At 43.1% G+C, this 25,554-nt stretch overlaps 1 protein-coding gene across 1 annotated transcript in view; it reads left to right on the top strand.

Annotated features, from left to right (window-relative positions):
• myo15ab (myosin XVAb) overlaps positions 1-25,554 on the top strand; it is a 61,207-nt gene that overhangs the window by 4,830 nt on the left and 30,823 nt on the right. Inside the window, exons 3-32 of the mRNA XM_037765529.1 lie at positions 306-2,852; positions 3,717-3,836; positions 3,983-4,300; positions 4,549-4,746; positions 4,941-5,173; positions 5,489-5,882; positions 6,188-6,270; positions 6,769-6,832; positions 6,956-7,065; positions 9,008-9,082; positions 9,266-9,356; positions 9,477-9,482; positions 9,578-9,681; positions 11,517-11,580; positions 11,932-12,045; positions 15,170-15,331; positions 15,500-15,613; positions 15,714-15,772; positions 16,086-16,209; positions 16,316-16,411; positions 17,617-17,748; positions 18,371-18,496; positions 19,851-19,928; positions 20,254-20,393; positions 21,092-21,137; positions 21,245-21,369; positions 23,086-23,203; positions 23,294-23,469; positions 25,323-25,407; positions 25,507-25,539. Of these exons, the coding sequence (XP_037621457.1) occupies positions 306-2,852; positions 3,717-3,836; positions 3,983-4,300; positions 4,549-4,746; positions 4,941-5,173; positions 5,489-5,882; positions 6,188-6,270; positions 6,769-6,832; positions 6,956-7,065; positions 9,008-9,082; positions 9,266-9,356; positions 9,477-9,482; positions 9,578-9,681; positions 11,517-11,580; positions 11,932-12,045; positions 15,170-15,331; positions 15,500-15,613; positions 15,714-15,772; positions 16,086-16,209; positions 16,316-16,411; positions 17,617-17,748; positions 18,371-18,496; positions 19,851-19,928; positions 20,254-20,393; positions 21,092-21,137; positions 21,245-21,369; positions 23,086-23,203; positions 23,294-23,469; positions 25,323-25,407; positions 25,507-25,539 (6,135 nt within the window). The remainder of the gene's footprint in view (positions 1-305; positions 2,853-3,716; positions 3,837-3,982; positions 4,301-4,548; positions 4,747-4,940; positions 5,174-5,488; positions 5,883-6,187; positions 6,271-6,768; positions 6,833-6,955; positions 7,066-9,007; positions 9,083-9,265; positions 9,357-9,476; positions 9,483-9,577; positions 9,682-11,516; positions 11,581-11,931; positions 12,046-15,169; positions 15,332-15,499; positions 15,614-15,713; positions 15,773-16,085; positions 16,210-16,315; positions 16,412-17,616; positions 17,749-18,370; positions 18,497-19,850; positions 19,929-20,253; positions 20,394-21,091; positions 21,138-21,244; positions 21,370-23,085; positions 23,204-23,293; positions 23,470-25,322; positions 25,408-25,506; positions 25,540-25,554) is intronic.

Raw genomic sequence — 25,554 nt, 5'->3', positions numbered from 1 at the left:
CAGAAACAGTAATTGTCTAACTTTTGTTGGCATTGTATATTTCTTTTGATTTATTTTTAACACAACACCATTGGCAATAATAAAATAGCCACATTAGCTGCTAATGGTAACTAATTAGAGTTAATATTGACATTTTATAAGTGACCTTTGCCCATGGTTCAAGATATTTTCAAGATATATTCAGTTTAGACCTCACACACTAATGTTAGCATAGTAAAATAGTAGCCACACAGACCCTGTGCTTCTCTTGCTTCTTTTTTCATTCTCTATTTACTGTACACATATTTTTTGTATTTTTCTAGCAGCAGATGATGACAGATCCGATGATGATGTCACAGGGTTATGGCTCAGTGATCCCTACTCCAACTGCCATGATCATTAAGCAAGCAAGTATGTCCCCCCGTCCTTCGCGGCGCCTGCAACCCTCTCCGACTCCATCCCGCCGCTCTGTCATCATGCCCTCCCCACAGATGCAGCGCCATCCCTCTGCCATGGCTTCTCCAGTACCCTCTCCTATGCTTCAACAGAGACGCAGCCCCTCCCCACAACCATCCATGAGGAGTGGGTTTATCAATGCCCAAAGACCCACCTCTGTTATGTCGAGACAAATCTCATCTCCTTCCTCCCCCATGGCGTCCCCCCACGCCCGTCGTAGAATGCAACCTCAGAGATCACCGTCTCCCATGGCTCGAGGACCCTCACCCCATCACTCTCCCCGTACCTCCATGATCCGGCGAAGTCCTCCAGCCTCACCAAGAGCGTCAATGAGACGACGTTCTCCACCTTCCTCACCCCGCGCATCCATGAGGAGGCGAAGTCCCCCAGCCTCACCCACGCCAGCCCGCAGCCCGTTTGGAGGGAGGACGATGCGTGGTCCACAATCCCCTCCCCTCTCCCCTGGTCATGCATCTCCCCCTCACTCTCCACAACTCAGTAGAAGACCATCTCCCTCTCCCTCCCTATCTCGTCGCAGTTTGTCCCCTGCAGGGCCTCGGCCTGCCCAATCATCTCCTACCCTCTCTCGTCGCTCAACTCGGCAGCTCAGGGAGCCAACGCCAATGGCCCGGCCTAGGATGGGGGGAAATGTTCCATTAGGTACTGTCAGACCCTCACCTATGGGTCTCCGAGGGCGCCCAGTGCCCCCACCCACCCAGAATGTGCGTCCATTTCGTAACTCCTCCATACGAAGCAATAGGTCTTCTGTTCTCACAGTGGACTCCTCCCTCTGCTCCCCTTTTCACTCCCCTCACATGGTGCACCGTGCCCCCATGGGGAGGAGAGAATCTGGACGGTTTCCTCCTCGCCCTGTGGCTCGAGGACGTCCCCTCCAGCAGTCTATAAGAAGGATGCCTCCCCCCTCTCCACAGCTCTCCCTTAAACACATGCCGCATCCTGCATCCCCACGCCTCTCTCCTCGACTTTCTCGTCACTCCTCCCGCCGCCTGCCCCCTCGGTCTCTCCATCCGCCCACTTATGCACCAGAAACGTATGTGTCTGGCCCCTATGCTGATCCTTATACTGAGCAGTTAATCGCCCCCTCTTCTCCCATGTTATCTGGTGCTTTGCGGAACCAGGCTATCCGACAGGCCTCTTTTGCTTCCCCCTTTGGCCCAGAGCCAGTCCAGGTGGTAGACATTGGTGGGATGGTTACCGAATATGTAGAACCTTATGCTCCCTCATCCCCTTTGCTTTCTGGTGCAATGCAAAACCAGGCAATTCGGGATGCATCCTATATGTCCTCTCTGCAGAGACCAATGTCCCCTTATGAGCAACCCATGGCCCCCTCATCTCCCATGATGTCTCGTGCTCTGCAGAATCAAGCTATACAGAATGCATCTTATGCTTCCCCTTTACAAAGGCCAATGTCCCCTTATGAGCAACCCATGGCCCCCTCATCTCCCATGATGTCTCGTGCTCTGCAGAATCAAGCTATACAGAATGCATCTTATGCTTCCCCTTTACAAAGGCCAATGTCCCCTTATGAGCAACCAATGGCCCCCTCATCTCCCATGCTGTCTCGGGCTCTGCAGAATCAAGCTATACACGATGCATCTTATGCTTCCCCTTTACAAAGACCAATGTCCCCTTATGAGCAACCCATGGCCCCTTCATCTCCCATGCTGTCTCGGGCTCTGCAGAATCAAGCTATACAGGATGCATCATATGCTTCCCCTTTACAAAGGCCAATGTCCCCTTATGAGCAGCCTATGGCCCCTTCTTCCCCAATGCTGTCTGGAGCTCTGCAAAACCAGGCTTTGAGAGAAGCCTCCTATGCGTCTCCTCTTCAGAGGCCTCAGTCCCCATATGCCTCATCTGTACCTTCATCTCCAATGCTCTCTGGAGCCATGAGACATGGTCAGGCACTAAGAGGTGTGGCTTCTTATCAGACTCCACAGCTCCATTCACCATACGGACCGACTGTTGTCACTCCATATGATTACATCACTGAGCCTGGTCCATCACCACTGCTTAATGACGCCCTACTGAACCGCGCTAATTTGCAGAATGTCTCATCTTTAAGATCCCCTATGATGCAGCGCCGTAACCCTTACGCACCAGCTGGGCCTCAGCTCCATCATGCTCTTCAACAGAACCCAAACCTCCGCCAAGCATCTTTTCAGACACCTATGCAACTCAGACGGTCCCCATATGGACCCCCACCGCCCTCTTCACCAATGTTAGGAAGTGCCCTGCAAAACCGGCAGTTGATGCAGGCATCGTACCGGCTGCCAGATGGAAGCTTGGTGTCACCATACGCAAGTTCACCTTCCTCCCCGATGCTCGGCCATGCCTTGCAAAACCAACAACTCCGTGGAGCCTCGTACACCTTGCCTGATGGATCAATAATCAGGGTAGGTATACATCAGACCAGCACATATGGGTAGTTTGCCTTTTGGTGGGATAGTAAACCGAAGATCCCATTGTGTTGCCTATAAATAACCAACTGTAGCCAACTGTTTGATCTATAGGCTGAGATTTAGATGGAAATGACAGTCTGATGCTGCTATAACGTTAAAGCAGCAGCGGGTAGAAATGGAGCAAATATGATTAAAAAAAGTGTTTTCGTTACCTCAGAATGAGCCGTTTATATCTACATACGGAGCCGGTCCCCTCTCCACAGAGTCCGCCATGTTGCACCGCCATGTTTCAACAGTAGCCCAGAACAGATGAACCAAATACTGTTAACTTTTCCTGCTTGGGCCGGAGTCAATAATGTTACTTGCTCCTGTCGCCGCCACTCTCTCTCTCTTGCTTCACCACTCACTTCCCAAGTACACACTCTACGCACTAGCTCTGCTTCAAATGACCAACGCTACTCTTACAACAAGTGACTCTAGAGAGAGCCATTCGCGTTTTTGCGTCGGCCACCATAGCTCGCCAACATGCTTGGCACATGGGAGAGGCTTTGGTTAGTTGCAATCTCCTCACCTCACTGCTAGATATCGCCAGATCCTGCACACTGGACATTTAATGTAGAAGTTTGGAGACATATTACGCTGTTCCCGTCTGTGAGGGACACAGGATTGTTTTCCCCCAAAAGGCGTCTTGGCCATGAGAGGCTACCCTGGGTGACGTATTGCCGGTCTGATGTATATGAGGAACATGTCAAAATATGTATACAATCTGCCATGTGTGTTTGTCTACACATAGAACAGCAACAACTGTTTTCTTACAGTTGTACTCTCCTGTATTACTCTCCACCACCACCCACACAGGACCCACGTCTCCCCCAGCAGCCCATGTCTCCAAACCTTTCCAGAGCTCTTCAGAACCCGAATGTCAGGACTGCTTCATATACTCTCCCTGATGGCACCATTGTAGACCCGAGACAGCAAGTAACCCATGACTCATTATCCTTTACTTTAATTGGATTTACCTCTTATTGTTATATTAATTTCTTCTCTCTTCCTAAAATGGTTAACCATGTATTTGTTAAAGCTGATGGATATTTTTTCTCGCTCTGCCATCTCTGCTCATTCAGCAACCCATCTCCCCCAACCTGGCTAAGGCGCTGAGCAACCCGGCTCTGCGTGCAGCCTCCTATTCGCTGCCCGATGGCACCATTGTGATTGACCCCAATAAACCGAAGTCCCCGAACCTTACAGCAGCACTTCAGAACCCTTACCTGAAAATTGCATCTTACACCCTGCCCGATGGTACTATCATCATTGATCCACGGAAACCTGTCTCCCCGAACCTCTCCGGCGCCCTTCAAAACTCTGCCCTGCGGAACGCCTCCTTCACATTACCAGAAGGGGTCCAGGACCCCAATACACCCATCTCACCAAACCTGGCTAAGGTTAGCTATGGGTTCACACTCTTTGGTTTTGTATGTTTTCTCTTTCTTTCACACTACCTGTTACTTTGTGTGTGTTTGTGTGTGTGTGTGTGTGCTGATCTATTTGTCTTTCCTCCCTTCTCATCTATATAGTAGGAATTCAAATTGACATAGGTCTTGTTTTGCTAATAATAATTGGTAATCAAATATGCTAAGCTGCTGCTTTAACTGTACTGACGATGAATTGAATTGAACTTGTTTAACCTTAGGCCCTCAATAACGCAGCCTTGAGAGGAGCTTCGTACACCCTCCCAGATGGAACTATTATAGTGGACCCAAGGAAACCAAAGAGCCCCAACCTGGCAGCTGCCCTGCAGAATCCCTATCTAAAGGGTGTGTCCCTCACCCTGCCTGATGGAACCATCATCATTGACCCACGGAAACCAGTTGGCCCTAACCTGTCTTCAGTGTGTATCTGTTACATTTTTCAACTTTGTTGCAGCAACTGTTTGTTTTATTGTCTCTTTTTTCACCAACCCAGTGAAAAACCTTTTAGCCATTACAGACTTAAGAAATTTTCAATTTGATGACAATAATTTGCATAATTTAGCAAATTGTTGTATTATAACCTTGAATAACTACCTGGTGTCTTGCTCTGTAGGCTCTTTCGAATGAGGGCCTTCGAGGTGCATCATACCGGCTCCCTGATGGTACCCTGGTTATCCCCGGCCAGAAGCCCAACCTTTCATCTGCTCTGAGGCGAAACACGGCACTTCGGTCTACAGATCTCTATAATCTAACAGAAAGCTCTGGGCTGTCAGGCGCACCCAAACCCAAAACTCCCAACCTATCCTCTGCGCTGCGGAACGAGGAACTCCGTGGTATCAATTACAGGTAGGGAACGACACTATAAATGGAAACTAGGACAGAGAACGACTTGTTTTGTTTTGTTTTGTTTCCGGTTCGCAACCTGTTGGTGCCAACTTCTGACTAAACTACTACTGCTGAAGCCAAGTTTTTTGCTCCAAATCAGTTGATAGAAACGCGCCTAATTCGCATTTCTTTTTTTACAACATTTCAAAAGTTTACTTTAAATTCCCTTGACAATTGAATGGAAACATGGCTAATTTCAATGTTACATTTTTATCAATGTCGTACAACCCTGTGTTACATGTTCTTAATTGAAAAGAACCTTTCCTTGTTCCACAGGCTGTCAGACCGCTCTGTTCTCACACGTCGGTTCCATAACCCAAGTCTGACTGAAGCCGTCCAAAACCAGCAGCTTCGCTATGCCTCATACAGGGTGCCAACAGGCCTGCAGGGGGAGGATAACCGCTATGCTGTGGTTCCACCCTATGGGCCGCACTCAGGACACTGGGCCAGGAATGCCCGAGGAGGAGGGGAAGGAGGAGAAGACGTGTGGGCGGCTGAGAGGGTTTTACCACACGAGACGGTCCAGAATCTGTCAAAGTGGTCCATGTACAGAGAAGAAGGGGTGTTAGAAGGATTTTCACCCACACCTCGACCTGTGGGCGGACAGCCTCGGGACCCAAACTGGGCTCCGGACAGAGTTAGAGTACCTGGCAAAAGCTGGTATGACAAGGTAGCTACATTCATGTATTTATTCATATGCGTCTGTAAAAGTCAGCATTTTTGGAGGATTATTTTATGGCAGTTGATGGACAATAAATTGGGATAGGGATTAGTGAGATATAGACATTATTCAAGCAATAGCTGTGAAGCTGGATGGCCCACAAAATCATTACAAAAACAGAATATTTGAATTTATGCATATTTTATATCAACTCTACATCAACTGATAACAATATCCCTCAAGCTTTGACAACGTTGCATGCCAGTGTTGGACTAATTACATACCATTATGTGTGTTTGTGTGTGTGTGTCCAGATCTACGCTATCCTGAGCATGCCCACAACCGGCCACAGGGTGAAACGCTGGGCGGAGGGGATGGAGGACATGACACAGCTGCCGTAAGCAGAATCCAGTATTAACAAACAGCTCCACAGTCATTCATGTCACACACTTTACAAGTACTTTGTTGCAGCGCAGCTCATTTCGATGCATATCCTTTCAGTTTCTTCAAGCTACTATTAACAGTGTACGTGTGTGTATTTGTGTGTGTGTGTGTGTGTCCCAGTGTGCCTGAAGGCTTCAACATTTGTGGAGTTTAGAAAGAAATCCCTTGCATTAAGTATGTGAAGTATTTTATTAAAATGCAACCCCCGAATAGATCTCTCTTTACATCCCGAGGAATCCCCTTCATCAGATAGTTGTGTCATTTATTATTCCACAATTATGTCCTGACTCGCTGCAAAGTAAAAACTCTCTCTGATGTCTGATTTTGACGTCTTGAATGTCACTGGAAAGTAATTAATATTGGATGTCAATGTGAGTGTGGGCATCCAGCTCCAGTGTGATAATATGCTCTCTGTATGTGTGTGTTTAATTTTATCTGTGTTTAATTTCAGTGAGCTGAATGACACCACAGTTCTGATGAACCTGAAGAAGCGCTACGACCAGGAACTTGTATATGTATGCTTCATTTCTAATATGCAAATTAGATAACTAATATCATCAAATGTCATGGACGCCGTCTGCTTCCTCCACTCACCCGCTCTCCTTCTTGTCCTTTTCTCTCTATTTTCTTCCACACAGAGCTACATAGGCAGCATCCTCGTGTCTGTGAATCCCTACAAGTTGCTCAACATTTATGGGACAGACATGGTGCTTCAGTATGAGGGCCGCGGCCTGACTGACAACCCTCCGTAAGACCTGCGAGTGTGTGTGTGTGTGTGTGTTAGACCTGGCTAAACTTGTTACCTCCAGCAAGGAGGTTATGATTTCTGTCTGGTTTATTTGTCTGTTGGTAAGCAGGAATCTTAAAATGTGTTTGCACATTTCTATAAAATCTGATGGAAAGTTAGTTATTCGTTTTTAATTCAGAGAAAGCATTTTTTTAGAAGATTTCAACTACGGATGTCACGAGAAACGATACCGGTATATAGTTATTCGGTACCAAGTTGATGCCAAAATTCTGGAAACGCAACAGTGCTTATTTTTCTACAGTACCACAGGTACCATAGGTACCGGGGATCAGGGCTTAAGACTTACGGCGTACCGTTGTCCCGGGAATAATAGAAAATGTTCCTGATAATGCTACAGTAGCCATGTTTCCATTCAATTGTCTAGCAAATTTTAAGCAAACTTTTGTTTCCATTAATTGGTTTGGAGAGAATAAACTCGGCTACAGCGTAGTTTGGTCAGAAGTTGGCGCTATAGTTCATGCATAGCTGTAATCCATCAGTAAACAGAGTCGAAGAAGTAGAGGTTGTGAACCAGAAACAAAACAAGTCGCCTTGGCCATCTAACCATCTATGAGAGAAAAAATGGAAGGAACATGTTTCAGTTGGGCAACTTTTAATTGTTCTTTCATGCCAGCTAGTATTGGCCATGTTTAATGCAGTCCAGAGACGAAGACGAACATTTGCACGTTATGGGAATATCCGAGAAGACGCTGACAGTATGAAACAGCTGATCAATCATGGGAGTTAAATGTTTGCTATGTCAAAATTTATTCGGCAAAGGTGTTTCCATTATTCATTTAGCACATCAGCTCTTTTTCGACAAACGCAAAAAACCACCTCAAGGGAGCGTAAACTCTATTGCAATTCAGGAAGTTTTATTGAATTTTGCCAAATCCCTACAGCTTTTCAAATGCTTCAAAATGTGCATAATAATATGTGAATGGAAACACAGCTATTGTGAACAACAAATCCGTGTTGACATCGACAGGAGTAGACCTTGTTAGCATCCAGTGGGCAGCAAAGCCCTGCTTGGCTAAATAACCAAGCTAATAGCTAACGTTAACAGAGGTTGCATTGAGTTACATTATGATGTAAGCTCTATTCAGTAAAAATGAGTACTGGGCGAAGATAAATTATTACATCATGATGTGTTGAAATGTAATCTTGTGAAATTTAGTTTTTGCCGAGAAACTTGAGGCGGATCATCAGGAATTAATAATAAATTTGCAAAAAACGGTATTCCAACGGTAATAAAAGACCGGATGTTGAAGTACATGGGATTTATTGTTTTGTTTTTTAACGTGTTATTGAGAATCATGGAATTTAACTGGTATTGGTATCGTCTACAAAACTTCTGGTAGCATGACATCCCTAATTTCAACATCGCAATATAAGACATTTCTTTTTATATTTTCACTATTTTTTCACTCAATGAATATATGCCACATCTATCCCATGATTGTCACTATGTGTATTTTAAAACATATCCATGTCCAAATGCAGATAAAACATTGAATAACCAATTTAAATGACAGTGCAGCCTTGGTGGATGAGAAAGCTCTCTGAGGGCTTTCTAGTTTTGAAGAGAATACACCAACAAAACTCTGCTTACCTTTAACTGTAACCTTTGAGTCTGTGTGTCCCTGTGTGTGATTGTGCTGTCGTACCACATCTGTCTACCTGTGCTGTAAGCTGTGCTCTGAGTTATAGTATGGTGGTAAATAGAGGTGTAAATGCCAGCACTCTCAGGTGTTAGTTAGAGGCTCCGATTACGCTGCTGTCTGTTGGTTGCCAAGGGAGAGTTTGGTTATGGATTTCCCTACCACTTCACAGGCACACGTACACACTACCAATGAGCATATAAATATGTTTTTTCATTAATAAATATTTTGTTTTGTTGCAGTCATCTTTTTGCCATTGCTAATCTCTCATATACCACCATGATGGATGCCAAAAAGGACCAGTGTATTGTGATCAGGTAGGAAAAGCTGTTACTGTCACAAGCAACATTTCAACTAGCAGTAATTGGACAAAACTCAACACTTAAACAGTGAAATGCTATATGCTCAGGTTGAATTGTTTTAAATTAGATTGTGTAACATCCTCTTTATGAGTAATGAAGAAAAAGAAGTGCTATAAAAGTCTGTTTTTGTTATTACAGCGGAGAAAGTGGGTCAGGAAAGACTGAAGCTACTAAACTGATCCTGCGTTACCTGACAGCCATACATCACAAAGGCAACGTCACACAACAGGTAGATATATACAATATATTATCAGTACAGGCATGCTAACGAATAATGTCATTACTGTGGTCATTTAAGATAACTGTTAATGCTTTCCGTTCTCTGTTCTTCTTTACCGTCTCCCATCAGATAGAGGTAAAGTGTTCCTTCGCTTGTTTTTGCTCTCATGACGACCACCATCCCTGTTAAAGGTAGCCATGGTAACATTTCTGTCTGTGGTGATTGGTCAGATCCTGGAGGCCACGCCCCTGTTGGAGTCTTTTGGGAATGCCAAAACGGTGCGCAATGACAACTCGTCACGCTTTGGCAAATACACGCAGATCTACATGGAGGAGTGAGTAGTAACAACCTCCACTAATGTAGTGAAGAACTTAATACAAATCAGCAACACTTCAGTCAGACAACTCACGTTTGAAATGTTTATTACAACAGCAGAACACAGTTAGAGTTTGGTGTCTAGACACACTGTCCTCATCACTCCCCACAGATATGATTACATGAGATATTGGGGAGTGATGATTAAACCTATCCTCCCACCCCCTGAATGAGCAGCAGCAATACTGATGCAGAGCAGCAGCGACATTGACAAGGCAGAGGCAGAGATGGGACATTTTTGCGGCTTAAATAGACCGACAAATTGGGAGGGTGTGTTTGGTAGATGATATGGAGAGCGAGGAGTTGACTGCTGGAACTAGCTCGCAGGCGTCGCTCCATTTTTGAGTTTTCAGGACTTCCAAGTCCAGAAAAGTAAAAATCTAGAAACAAGGATTTCCCCTTGTTTCTACAGTAGATCATCAGTATTGTAATAGTTGTATTCTTAAAGAATGAACTTTAAAACCAAATTAAGCGTGGTCATCGCTCCACTAACCTTCATCTCACTGCCTGAGACATTGCTACGTTGTATTAGTCCTCCAGTCCACAAGTTGAAGCGTCCTTGGGAAAGATACTGAACCCCAATTGCTCCCGAAGGCTGTGCCATCGGTGTGTGAATGAGAGTATTTAGATCAGATCCTGATGCATGGCAGCTTCTGCCATCAGTGTATGAATGTGTGTGTGAATGGAAAAATGCTGAGATGTAGTGTAAAGCGCTTTGAGTGGTCGGAAGACTAGAAAGGCGCTATAAAAATGCAAGTCCATTTACAGTATGTGTTGCACCAATGCCTGATGTGATTTGGAACAACTGAGGATTTTCCTCCTATGGGCAGCACTTTAAACTTTTTGGAACTCATTCAACTTTTAAATAAAATAAAGAGTACAGCAGGCGGCATATTGAACATCGACCTCAAAAACTTGGAAAAAGTTGTTATTTGTCCAGGAAATGTGTAAAAATGCAATTTGATTTTCACCTTTTCTTAATCCCATGATGCCAGACTATATTTGATTGTTGCCATGGTAATGTGTTACCATAGTTACTGTATGTCATAGCTTAGAATTAAACAATATTTCCATTGAAATCTGATCAGACACTTGTCTACAACAGATTGAGTGCAGATTGTCTGTAGTATCTCTGGGATAAACACGAGCCCTTGTAAACACTAGGCGGTTAGTTAATTTTTAACAGGGGTGATGGTTTGTTTCCTTCAAAAAAAGTCGCAATTACAAATCCGTCTGCTACTTCAGAACCACGGACAGCACCATGGATTCATCAATATGCAGCACTGTTAGGCTACTGATATTTCAGAGCCATGGTTGTAGCCATAGATTTTAACTTGCACAAACCTCAGTCAGATAAAGGATCAATGAGTCGGGCAGACTAGACTAACATATTCAACTAAACAACCGCTCTGCACCTGCACTCTCTCTGCTACTATGGGATGGAGAGGTGGGATGGCAGGTTAACAAGGGCCATGCAATTTGGTCATTTTGCTAACAAGAGGGATAGCATCCCCCCTCAAATCGCCCACTGCTTATAAAGCTAAAAAGCAGCCTTTATATTAGTTTAACTCTGAATAGGCTTCTGGTCACACATGGTCTACACACACACACACACACTGTGGGCTTAGTGGAGAATATGCTAACATGTCCCAGTAACACAGTCAGATGAGTAGCTGATCTTCTGCAAGAATAGAGAAGATCCAAGCACATTACACATGCATGACCTGTTACTTAATTCGGACTTACTGTGTGTACGTGTGTGTGTGCCTGCTGTGTGTGTGTGTCATTTACAAGGGGTGTAATCAGCGGTGCCATAACGTCTCAATACCTGTTGGAGAAGTCCCGCATTGTCTTTCAGGTGAAAAACACACACATGGACTCAAACACACACACACACACACACACACACACACACCCAGCAGGACAGGTGGAGTCTTCTTACCAGTGAGTCATTGTGAGAAAGAGGAGATTGTAGAGGAAGAGGTGTCCAACATGTTGCACTCTATTGTTACACAACGCAGTCTGTCCATCAATCATCCATCCATTCGTGTTCTCTACACCGTTATTTCCATTTCAGTAAATCTACCATCACACATCTAAATTGTAGAGCTTTTCTAATTGTGTATGCATATAAGTGTGCACACGATAGTTGATTTATGTCTGTTGTGTGTGTGTGTGTGTGTCTGTGTGTGTGTGTGTTCATCCACAGGCCAAATCGGAGAGGAACTATCACATCTTCTATGAGATGCTGGCAGGTCTTCCTCCTCATGAGAAGCACTCACTGTATCTGCAGGAAGCTGAGACTTACTACTATCTGAATCAGGTGCTGAAATATGAATTACACCCCCCTCACACACACACACACACACACACACAGAGCACAGGTAAGGAGTGGCCACTGTAATCAGTTTCACAGTCACATTAACAAATGAGATGTCAATTTTCTGAAAATGTCACATTTATCCTACAAAGTGATGAATGGCACCAACGTAAAACTCATTGCGGTACCCAAATACAGAATGAGGGACCTTTGCGGGCTGGAGTCTTTGTATCTGAAATATGTTGAGTGATGAATGTAATGTGCTGATTTCTGTCCAAAGTGGATATATGACTCGTGGTTACTGTGTGTATCTTCTAGGAAGGCTTGAATGATTGATGTCGTGATATTTCTATTGTTCTTCAGCGGTGGTTGCGACCCCTTCAAACAAAGCAACGTCTACTCGTGAGCCTTCGTCATATGTCGCATGAGTCTATGAGTTTAACCAGAGAGGAATTTTACCTTCTCAGATTGTTTCATTTGAGTAATTTTCCCGAGGAGCTGAAACTATCCAACCTTTCACAAATATGGAAAAAATGGAAAAAAAGTGTGAAAAAAATAGATATAGTTACATGTTGTGGCGTGGCTCTGGGGATAGTGATGTAATCCACGAGCCTCTGGCTGCACGACTGCTTCACTCAGAGCAGCTGTCAATCACAGCTGTCAGTCATGACGTCTCAACTCCTTTTTTATAGCATCAAATAACTAATTTAAACCAAACTTATCAGAAAAATGAGCATGTGAACATACGTCAGTGTGATAAGAACTACCTAAAATGATAGAAACCATCTTTGGGAAAAAAATATTTGACGTGTACTTTGACTTTTTAGTTTGGCCCATGTCCCATCCGCTAACATGGAGGGGGCGGGCTTTATGATCTATACTGCAGCCAGCCACCAGGGGGCGACCAGATGTTTTGGCTTCAGTTTTGGGGAGCTGTCATGTCATCCATCTTTGTATACAGTCTATGATCCAGACTGAAATATCGCAACAACTATTTAATGGATTACCATGACATTTTGTACAGACATTCATGTTCAACAGAGGAAGAATTCTACTGATGTTGGTGATCCCCTGACTTTTCCTTTAGCTTTTGGTTTGTTATGCAGCCATTATGTTTTCGGGTTGTCTGTCCCATTTTGTTGAATGAGATATCTCAGGAACGTCTGGTCAGAATATCTTCAAATTTGGCACAAACATCCACTTTGACTCAAGGATGAACTCATCAGATTTTGGTGGTCAAGGTCACTGTGACCTCAAAAAACAAATTTTTGGCCATAACTCAAGAATTCATATGACAATTATGACAATTATATCAATTTCACACAAATGTCTAACAGGATAAAATGATGAAGTGATGATATTTTAGACAAACATGGATGTAAACTGCAACTTGACTGGTTGGTGGAAGCATACAACCACTCTGATAGAGTAGCGCTGCTCCTGCACACTTTGTTGCCATCATCGAGCCGGTTTGGTCTCTTGGATTTCTTTGCACCACTTCATGAGATGTGATGAAACACAAAGTAACACAAATGGGTTTCTCATGGCAAAGCTGATTAAAGCTCCTTGACTAATTACATTGTTATTGGTGGTGGCGGTGGTGGTGACTACTCCAAACACATGTGGCTTATGTTTTTTTAAATAGTAATGTAACTCCAGGCTGAAAAGTAATGTTTCACTGCCCTCTGTGGTTAGAAGTGTAGTCAGTAACCACGCCCAGCAGTGATGTCACAGTGTACTGACCAGGAATAAAATGGATATTGAACTGTTTTCAGTGGTCAGTTGACTATTATAAAAGAAAATAGAGATTGATGTTAGTTGTTTTGGTGACAAGACACGTCAGTGGGGCTGTAAAGTGTGGTCACAGCTCCGGAGAGACAGATGGTTGGCTGGTTATCCTGGTAGCTTGTCCTTCTCTGGTGCAATGGGGAGTAAGGTGGAGGGACCGTTAGACCCAGCGCTGCCCACGCTGCTACTGGCCACCAGTCCGCTGTTCAGCTCATTTTCTGTAACCAGTGTAGCATGAAAGCATGGCAGAATTAGCAAGCTAGATAACTAGCCAGCTGTCTGCTACTTAGCCAGCTAACTTGCTAATTCCAACACGAATAAAGTCACTCATCTGGCGATAGCAATGTGCTTTCCTACGCTGTGACAAAAGAGTGTGTGAATGAACCATCAAGTTTTTAAATTTGACTCATTAACTGGTGGCTTTGTAACGCTACTACTCCACTACTCGTTTCAGTCGTTACTGCAAAACTTCATCTCAGTGAGTCCGCAACTTGCCGTAAGTCGGTTTAGTTTCATACTAGGGATGGGTCATGATTTTCAAATGGTCATTCAATTATAAAAAATTGAAAAGTTTATGTTCTTAGTTTATCATCTTGTTTTAAAAAAATATATTTTCCCTTGTATTTACGTCGCAGGCGCCGCCTGGTATTAACGTTACTACTGGTAAAACGTGTGGCATGTTCAGTTTGGCTTATTTCCGTCGGCGTGTGTGATTAGGTGTGTGCACCGCGCTGCGCCCCTCGTAGTTTCAGCTGGTAGATCAGCTTCAAGCGGTGGAACATCATAAAACACACTTCATTCAAACCCAATACAAACAACGTAAAACTCACCAAAACCATCTTAGTTAGTCTTTCCACTGGTCTCTTCCGCTGTTCCAACAAAATGGCTGAAGTAAACCCTTAATTCATCGCGTTTTTTTCGAAAAATGATCGACTAATTCCCATTGATTATCGAATAGTATTTTTGCTAGAAATGCACATCCCTTGTTTATGTGGAAGTCAGCTGGCTACAACGGTAGCAATGGCAATGGTACACATAAAAATGGCCGCCGCTCTGACCATCTTGCCACGTTGATTTGAATGGGAATATCCGTTCTACTTCTATTCTATTTCTATGGTACTGACACACCCTGGCGTGTACTTCTACATCACTGCATCAAGGTGAGAAGTTCAACCCCCAGAGGTCTGCAAAAACAAAACTTTAAGCTGTTAATAAGTTGCTACTTATTAAGAGATATGATTAAACAGTCTGAGGGTGAGTATGTTGGTGTTGATAACAGTGTGTGTCTGTGTGTGTGTTTGTGTGTGTGTGTGTGCGATGTGTGTGTTCATGAGTGCAGGGAGGGGATTGTACCATAGAGGGAAAGGATGATGGAGAGGACTTCAGGCGTCTGCTGAGTGCCATGGACATCCTGTGTTTCACCCCAGAGGAGCTAAACAGCATCTACAGACTGCTGTCCTCCGTCCTCCATCTGGGGAACGTCTACTTCCAGCCACACCAGGTCGCTCTGTCACACACACACACACACACACACACACACACACACACACACACACACACCCAGGCCAAATAAATGCATTTAATTTCACGGCTGAATGATAATGATGATGTTGATAGATGACGGTGATAATGAATGTGTATGCCTCCGTACGGGTGTGCGTCCCTGCAGGCTGAGGGTCAGGAGGTCGCGTCAGTGGTGAGTGCGCAGGAGATCAGGATGGTAGCTGAGCTGCTGCAGGTCTCACCTGACGGCCTACAGAAATCTGTCACCTTCAGACTGACGGTAAGCAGAACACACTTATCACACAAGCCATAGATTAGGGTAATTACATTATAACAATTAAAGAGATGTTGTCAGATAACGGATGTGTTTGATCCCCCAGGATACAGTAAGGGAGAAGATCTTCACGCCGCTCACAGTGGAGAGTGCTGTGGATGCCAGGTGAGTGAGTCAGAATATAGTATCTGTTAAATTAAATACTACGCGCCTACTTCTACATGGAGTAACCTGAAATAAAAGCCTATCCGACTGTCTTATTTGAGGCTTTTTACTGTCGTCATTTAAAAAAAATGAATCATACCATGAGACGACTGAGAGGGAGTGAAGCGTCTTTGATGTTCTCATCCAATCTTTGGTGGAGGCATGTGAGGACAAAGGACGTCAGGGCTGGGGGAGAGATTTTTCAGATGTCCTCTGTTTCCATAGGAACCGGGTTTTCTGTTTCCATAGAAACCTTATTGTGTGTTTTTCATAGAGATGCTGTTGCCAAGATCCTGTACTCGCTGCTGTTTAGTTGGCTGACGGAGCGCATCAACGGACGGGTCTACCCTCGCAACGAAGCCCTCTCCATCTCCATATTGGACATATATGGATTTGAGGTCAAGCTGAAGAATGATCTCGCTCATTATTGCCACAGCGCTTATGCGTCTGAGCTGACCTGTTAACTCCCCCACTCCCCTATTGTCCCCTGTCTTTGCCCTCCAGGAGCTACAGGTGAACAGTTTTGAGCAGCTGTGCATCAACTACGCCAATGAAACGCTGCAGTTCTTCTTTAACAAGGTCATCTTCCAGGAGGAGCAGGTCAGGGAAACTACAAGTTCATATTTCCATACATATATTTGTATTTTCCCAGTGAGGATGGATTTGTTGATTTCAAAAGACATCTAGTTGTAAACCAGCGTAAACATGGTTGAAAAGTCAAAGTATGAAATAAAAGCATAAGTCAACTCGGTATAATCATGAGACAGGTCCTTGCTGCACATTGCAATATATTGATTCAGTGTTTTCACATGCAGTTAAGTAACAGGGTTATAGTCCGCCTTCTACAGTAACCTGATTTCTTAAACTCTATGTGTACAAGAACGCAAGAGGTAGGGGGATTAGAGACTTTGTGGAAAGCCGGGTTCTTGGCCATATAGACACGTAATAATTTTTTTTAAACGTGATGAGAGATTGTTACACATAGCGATGCATCTTTGTCGCATTTAAAACTAATGTTATTAAGTCAGACTGAAACTGAAACTGATGATAAAGTAGCCTGTATAAGAATAAATAAGTCCACAGATAACCAGTGGACTGTTAGCAAACATTAGACACATTCACGCTGTAAAGAAAAGCTGTGCATGCTCTCACTTCAGACCCTGTCACTGCACCCCATCGGCCCAAGGCCTCTGACACACACACACAGGTCAGGATCAGTGTATCATAGCTTGTCCAAAACATAAACTGTAAATATAAAAGAACGACACGTCTCCACTTCCTCCCATTGTAGAAAAGTGAAGCCAAAATTTCTTCAAAATTGGCGCAAACGTACACTTGGACTCAAGGATGAACTGATTATACTTTGGTGGTCAAAGGTCACTGTGACCTCACAAAACACGTTTTTGGCCATAACTCAAGAATTCATGCTAATTATGACAATTTCACAAAAATGTCTAACAGGATAAAATGATGAGGTGATGACATTTTGGACACATATGGATGTAAAGTGCAACTTGACTGGTTGGCGGAGGCATACAACCACGAGGCGGTACTTTCTAGTTAGTTAAGAAGCAAGAAAAGATTCAGTAGCGTTAAAAAATTGTTAATGCTGAGTGAAAATATTATTACATATACAGCTTTGTTTGTAACGTGACTCATTTCAGAGAAGCTCTCATAAACCCACGGGGTCATTAAATCTCACAAACTATAGTGGACACAGCAATACTTCAGCTGAAGTGAAAACTGGAAACAGTTAGAGGAGTTTTATAAACACCATCCTGATGAACTCTGTGCTGTGTGTGTAGGAGGAGTACATGCGGGAGCAGATCCAGTGGCAGCAGCAGCCCTTCAGCCACAACCAGGCCTGTCTCGACCTTATCGCTGCTAAGCCTCATGGGATACTGCGCATACTGGATGACCAGTGCGGCTTCCCTCAGGTACATCCACACTTGTTGAAGTAAACTAAAGTTACAAAGAAATCACTAAAAATGAATAATAAAAAAAGCTGATATTGATGAAAGTGAGCTGGAGATATGATTGATTAATACAAACAGTACTTGATCAAACCACTAACTCCTTCGGCGAGCATGTGTACTTAAAATGAAGTTAGATGAGATCGCAAGAAACTTTTGAAATCTTATATTATTTAGGTGTATTGTGAAAAAAGGCAACAGATGACAATAACATGATTCAAAAATTGTATACCTCAATTTTGAGAAGAAATTGAGTTAAACATCTCACTTGTTGGGTTTCTCATAAACCAGGAGTGTATTGTAGCCAGTTCAGATCAATACAAAACTGTCCCACATGCTCACTTAATTGCCTACCTGCCGTTATCTTTATTCCTCGGGGCTCCTAATATAAGAAGCTGACTGAGCTCGTCTGGAGATAAACATTGTTATGAAATGTCTCTGATGCTCCAAGTGGAATATGAACACGGCGTTACATGAGTAACTGACTGAGGCAATCTGCTGAACACACACAGGCGACATGTGTTTGTGCTGTAGAGGTTTAGTTTCCATGGCTCACCAACCATTTACCGTCTCCAATCATCGCTAGGCAACAGACCACACCTTCCTTCAGAAGTGCCACTATCACCATGGAAACAACCCGCTATATGCCAGGCCAAAGATGCCACTGCCAGAGTTCACCCTGAAACACTTTGCTGGGAAAGTCACGTATCAGGTACATTTCTTTCTTTCTTTTTTCAGAAAAACTTTTCCATTTTCACAGTTTTTATATTTGTAACAATTTAAGATGTTTTACAAAAGAAAAGGAAAAACAAACATCAACACAACATGAGAACCAAGTTGGCTATGCATTTCTTACTCTACTGGCTTAAAGGGATCATTTGGATTTTTTCAAGTGGGGTTGTATGAGGTACTTATCCATAGTCAGTGTATTACCTACAGTAGATGACGGTCGGCACGCCCCCAGTTTGGAGGAACAGACAGGAGTACCAGCACAGGAGCAAAGTAATGTACTGCTGTGGACAAGGACAACAGCAAAATGTATTTTAGACACCTAAAAGAAAGGCCCACCTAAAGAAATCAATATCAGTTTAATATTGATTTAATATAAGTGTATGCTATATATATTTTGGTTAGTTTGCTTGTATTATTGTGTGACTTTGGTTAGTCTGGATTCACCAACACAATAGCACAAACAAACTAACCGATCTAGGCAGCAATAGACCAGCAAATCCTTCAGTGAGGTAAAATTTCTGTTTTTGTCAATGGAGTCTGGTGGCTTTGAAAAGCGTAGATAATAACTTTAGTTCACTGTTGGAAAGGGCTGTCTGACGGCGAGGTAAAGCAGTGAAAATATTCTAAATATAGCATACACTTAAAGTGATATTGATTTTTTTAGGTGAGCCTTTCTTTTAAGTAGCTAAAATACGTTTTGCTGCCGCCCCCATCCACAGCAGTACATTGCTTTGTTCCTGTGTCAGTACTCCTGTCTGTTTCTCCAAACTGGGGACGTGCCGCCCGTCATCTACTGTAGGTAATAATCTGACTATTGATCAGTACCTCATACAACCCCACTTCAAAACACCCAAATTATGCCTTTAATGTCCATGAACTTCTGTTTTTACATCACAAATATTTCTTGTGTCATGGCCATCTATTGTCTGGCAGGTTGCATTTATAAAGGTTAAACATCTATTATAAATATGTTAATCTTCTCACATGACTAGTAGATGAGGGAATGATTAGCATTCGTGTGCACACACAATCTCCAACATTACTGTGTAAGTAAGAAGATGTTTAGTTTGACAAAAAATTTATAAAATTCATCTATTTTCTAGAATTTGTAAACACGTGTTGTGTTAAGCACATAGAATACAATCTCCCGAAGCCAATCCACCTCTGATAAAAATAGCAAATAATAATCTTTGTTTTCAAGATTAAATTCCTTCTTCATTTATTAATACTCTTAAATTCTCCACCTTGGATTGATGTGCACAGGGCTGTTACACGTTTGTTTGTCCACTGTTGAATCCCTGGTTTGAATTTTGTTCTAATGATTTCTGGGTCAGGTGCACAAATTCTTGGATAAGAACTTCGACACGGTCCGCCAGGATGTTTTAGACCTCTTCATCCAGAGCAACAACAGAGTGAGATGTTCAAATACACTTTTTTCTTCTGCCTTACTCTCTCTGTTATTGTTTCAACCTTTACAATAATCCCAATTCTTTGTTCCTCAAGTGATCTTCACTCACATTTTTAAATATCATGATTGTTACTCATCATCTTGTATTATAGTGGTGTGGCACTATACAATTGCATGTTGTGAGTTGTGCTTTTTACTTTTCTGTTAAGAAATATCCAACAACCTATTTAGTAATTATTGCTTTGAGTTGGAAATGCATTTTTAGTGACTCAGGATTGACTGCTTTGGCTTACCTCTTTGTCCTCTGCGTGTTGTGTGTGTGCGTACAGATGGTATCCAGCCTCTTCTTAAAGCATTCAGAGTCTGCGTCTAACGGCCGGCGCAGCAGCGCAGCTCGTCGTTATCAGGCCAACACGGTCAGCGCAAAGTTCCAGAGCAGCCTGCAGGAGCTGCTGGAGAAGATAGAAAGGTTTGAGTCAAACTTTTAAGCCTTAGTGGAAACCTCTAACACACCTTCATAACATCAGGGAAAAAATGGTAAAGTTGCGATCTAAACCGCTCCCTATTTATCACTGATTAGTGTTATGATTGCCTTCCTCGAGCTCATTTGAGTGTCCAAATTGTAAATCTAAAATCTGGTGCCCTCATACGTTCCCACATTAACTTTGCTCCTAATAAGAAGGCAGACATGTCACTTATACTCTGTTAGATATTGCAAGATGTAGAGAGTCTGTACGATGTGGGACTAAGGAATGAGTGAAATATGGAGTGACACATACTGTATTAAAGCCTTGTGCCTTAAATAGACAATGAGTACTGAGCAATGTGTTGTGCCTTGGCGCACCAATAGACTAAAGTGATTCAAGATCAGTTCTTATAAGCCTCCGATATCAGTGTTTGAAGAAGCCATTTATCTCGGGAAGATGAATTTTATTTGCTTGATTTGAGCTCAGTCGTGTCTCTTATAGATGAAAAGCAGAGGCCTCTGGAGGTCTGTCAGTCTGAAACTGTTTATATGTAGCTTCAACTGTAAAACCATACCATGCTCTAGCAGTTTCTAACTTAGTTGCTTTTCCTCTCAGGTGGAAAGTTGACTTCCTTGTATGAAGCCTTTATCAAATCGTACATTCATTCATCCATCCGTTGGTTCTCATCTATCTGTGACAGGTGTAACCCTTATTTTGTGCGATGCATCAAGCCAAACCATCATAAGGTAGATTTGCAAGTTGGATGACGTGTGCAGTGTTTTGCATTTGGATAGATCTGTAACATGCAGCTTGTGTATTATGTGTATGTTTGTGTGTGTGTGTGTGTGTGTAGGAGGCAGGAGTGTTTGACATGGAGCTGGTCAACACTCAGCTGCATTACTCAGGCATCATGGAGACCATCCATATCAGGAAGGAGGGTTATCCAATCAGACTGCACTTTCACAGCTTCCTAAAAAGGTCGGTCACTTATTAATCTTCACATTGAGGAGAAGTGTAAGCTCTAAGTGAACCATGTGAGCTAAAATATGGTGCAAACTGTCTCAGCCTCCTGTTCAGCTTCCTTTCCTAAAAAGAATTGTTTCTGTTCCTTTTACCACTCACAACCTTCAGTTTGTCAAAATTGAATTATTGTCTTTTTCTGGCGAGAGCACAATCCACACACCAGTTTCTTCATGCTGAAATAACTATCTGGCACTTGCCAACCAAGTGAAAGCAGCTGAAACTAATTGATCTCACAGCACCTCCGACCACTGGCTGCCAAAGTATTGTGGCTTATAGTGTTACAGAAAAACAGTTTGAGAGTCCAACATTCACAGCCAATTAGATTCACGCCAAAACTACAAAATACAAACAGATACTTAAAGGAATACTTCACCCACAAAGTGACCATTTGTGTATCAATTACTCACCGCATGTTACCTTGAATTCTTGAATTTCTTTTCTCGCATGCCTCCACGGTGAACGGAGAATCCATAAACGGAATAAATGATGAATTGAAGTAAATGGGCACCGCCTGTAACAACAGCAAAACTATATGAAAACATCCTTTTACGAACTGTCACACAACTTGTGCAAAGTAAAAACATTGTTTTCCTATGATACGGCACGCACTCCTCTCTTGCACCGCACATCGCGTCTTTATAGCGTTTTTTAGGTGCGCATATCTGTTCAAATATTCTCACCTTTTCAGCATCAACGGAGTCACCCTGCTCTCAGGCAGCCAATCAAATCAAGACTGGCGTACTCGTCGATACCCGATACCGAATTTTGGGCAGTTTCGGACGCATTTCGGATACTGTTATCGGTATCGGAACAACTCTAGGGACGAACAGGCCAGCTAGTTAGCTGTTGGACTGTAAGAGGGAAGGGGGAATTCATATCTCATGTTGTGATAGTTTCATGTAGGCTACTGTATTTGAGAGAGAGAGAGAGAGAGAGAGAGAGAGAGACCACATTTTCCTGTTAATCACATTTGATCGCCTGGTTGCAAACACACAGCCCCACTCCACAGATGCACCGCTGTTTTGCCCAACGAGCTATGCCAAGGCGTTTTTGAAGCAGCCACGCCTGCAGTGACAGATCTCTGTGTGATCAGCCCCAAGTCTCGTTTATCCGTTTGTATGCATAAACAGTCTCACGCTTGCACAGGCACGCTACTCGTCCCTGCAAGTCCAATGTGTTTTAAACAGTACGGTTTTTAGCAAAGATGCACGTATTCGTGAAGTAGTGAGCATACGACTGGATAAATGAAACTTGGATTAAACTGCACGAGTTGTGTGAGAGTTTGTTAACGGATGTCTTGATATAGTTTTTCTGTTGTTAAACACTGCCCCCATTTACTTCAATTCATCAAGACTTTTTCCAATTTTTTTATTCTTCTCTCACTGTGGGGGCATGCGAAAAAAGCTACGTTTTACTTAAGAATTCAAGGTAGCACGGGGTGAGTAATTGATATACAAAAGGTAAATTTGTAAGTGAAGTATTCCTTTAACTACCAAAACTCAGAACACCCAGAATCCCAGTTAGCCTCACACTACGGTAGGTCTCTCATATTCATAGCATTCACTCACACAGAGACATGTTGCAGCTTTGGATTTCCCTGATCCTTGTTCACATTTACACCACAATTCATATTTGATTATCACTTTTAAATTTGTGTGTGGGCATGCACAGGTACAAAGCCCTGCTCTGCCTGGAAGATCCTCCGCCTGCAGACGGAGAAAACTGTGTCACCATGCTCCACAGGCTTGGACCGGTCAAGAACGGCTCTTATCAGCTGGGAGTCAGTAAGGTGAGCTCTCTCAGTAACATTCACAAAATAAGATCAAATGAAGCATACATAGGAAATCGATACTGAGATTCTGTGATTTATGTGTGTTAGATTTTCCTGAAAGAAGAGCTGTATCAGCTGTTGGAAGGGAAGCGTGACCGCGTGCTGAACATCGCCGCCATGACGCTGCAGAAATACACTCGCACATGTTTTGTCCGCAAGAACTTTGCCAAGTTGCGGCGGCGTGTGACCCTGTTCCAGACTCGCTGCAAAGGCTACCTGGCCAGGTAATGTTCACCTGAGGTCAACATCAACTTACATTTAAAGGGTAACTTTGGTATTTTTCAACCTGGACCCTATTTTCCCATGTTTTTGTGTGACTAATAGTTACAATAATTTCTGAAACTGGTCCAGTATTGAGGGAGTAGCGCTTTAGACGGCAGCTGCTCACAGGCTGCAATATGGTGCTATTGGGGCAAGCTGACACCGTCATTTACGTCCACTACAAGTGCTTGTTTTTGCCATGACAGGCATGAAATTGTTATTATAATTGTCTGACATTATGGAAAGAGTCTCGCTCAAGGAGAAGTCTCGTTGTGAAATCTGGCGAGGTGACGTGTTTCTCATTATGTGTATCATTTTTATTTTGTCATATGGATTGTCTATGTTGTATTTTCATTATGTTGTTACTCTGTACACACAAGATCTATTGCACGTCTGTCCATCCTGGAAGAGGGATCCCTCCTCTGTTGCTCTTCCTGAGGTTTCTTCCATTATTTTTCCCTGTTAAAAGGGTTTTTTGGGTTACGTTTTTCCTCATCCGATGAGAGGGTCATATGTCATATCCTATACAGATTGTAAAGCCTCCTGAGGCAAATTTGTGATTTGTGATATTGGGCTATACAAAAAAAACTTGACTTGACTTGACTTGACTTGACTTGACGTGTTGCTGGAAGACAACGGTGGAATAGTGGAATACATCCATGGTGGAAACATGAGTGTCAGCTGAGCAGAGTTTGTTGTGTTGGAGTACAGAAAGCGTAGCTTAGTGTTATCTAAAAGATTTTCAATGTCATGGCTGGATATTTAGATGATTTCCACAATGTGGATGAGGTCTTTGAATTCGATGGCCGGCTGTATTTATTTGAGCCAGAGTATACAGATATTCAGATTTCACAACGAGACTTCTCCTTGAGCGGGACTTGGACAAAATAACAAACAGACCGGATCAAGAGAGAGGTAAGAAAAACATTTTCTTTCTCTGTTGTCAGACACTTATGATAAGTGTGGCAAAAACAAGCACTTTTAGTGAACATAACGTTACATTGACACTGCTCACTTGCCCTCACAGCTCGTTTCACAGCTGCGAGTTATAATGTTAACCCTCAATACTGGACCAATTAAAAAAATGATCGTCCCCATTAGTCACATAATAAGTTTGCACACTTGGACTGGGACTGGCAATTCATCCTGGTGCTGAGGTTGAAAACCACTCGAATCATCAGTCTTTTAATGGAAGTTGACTCTTCGGAGCTTTAGCTTTCTTTAATGGGCAGCACCCTGTCCTGCTTGAGTCTGGAGTTTCATTCTTGAGCTTGGCAATTTAGACTTAAGTGTTTGGTTTCCAAGAGCCAAATGGGTCAAAGCTTATCACAGATAACCTGCTTCTTTTGTCCTTCATGTGAGGAGACAGGGTCAGAGGATTCAGGCCATGCTCATCCGTCAAAGGTGATAGATTTCTCTTTCTCTGCCAGTCTGTCAAAACCCGGAGACATGCTGGAGATTTGCGTTTTATTTCAATGCGTAAAACGTCACTAACTGGCGTAATGAGGGCACTAAAATGGCAATAAACGCAAGGTCAAACCTTTTGAATCTGTAATAATACTTCAGGGATCGCTGGTTGCGCTTTGATGAATTTAGGCAAATTACACATCAAGCACAGAAACTATCACTAACTCTATAAGTGTGACTAAGACAAATCTCGCTACACCGATTGTGCTGTCTGTTCTAACTGCTGTGATTGACGTTATAGTAAAATGTCAGACTTAAGAAGTGAAACGTGCCAACTCCTTCAACGTCTTTTTCTTCTCTTATCTGCATGAATAATCCGTCTTCCTTTGTTAACGCTCTTCCTGAACAGAAAAAAGTTTGCTCTGAGGAGGAAGTACCTCATCAGGATCCGCTCCGTCGTGCTGCTCATCATCAACCGCCAGCGCTACATGAGGGTATGGCACACAGCGTCTGTGTCATCTGCAGTATTTCTAAAATGAATTTTTTAAAAATGAACAAATGTGTGAAGTGTGATACTGTTGTCTTTCTGTCAGACAGTGGTGGAGCCTGCAAGGAAGGCAGAGGAGGTGAGTTAGGGTGCG

This window comes from Sebastes umbrosus, chromosome 3 (assembly GCF_015220745.1).
Source record: "Sebastes umbrosus isolate fSebUmb1 chromosome 3, fSebUmb1.pri, whole genome shotgun sequence".
In the NCBI taxonomy this organism is placed as follows: domain Eukaryota; kingdom Metazoa; phylum Chordata; class Actinopteri; order Perciformes; family Sebastidae; genus Sebastes; species Sebastes umbrosus.
Note: the sequence above shows the minus strand (reverse complement) of the source record. Positions and strands in the feature narration are given on the sequence as shown.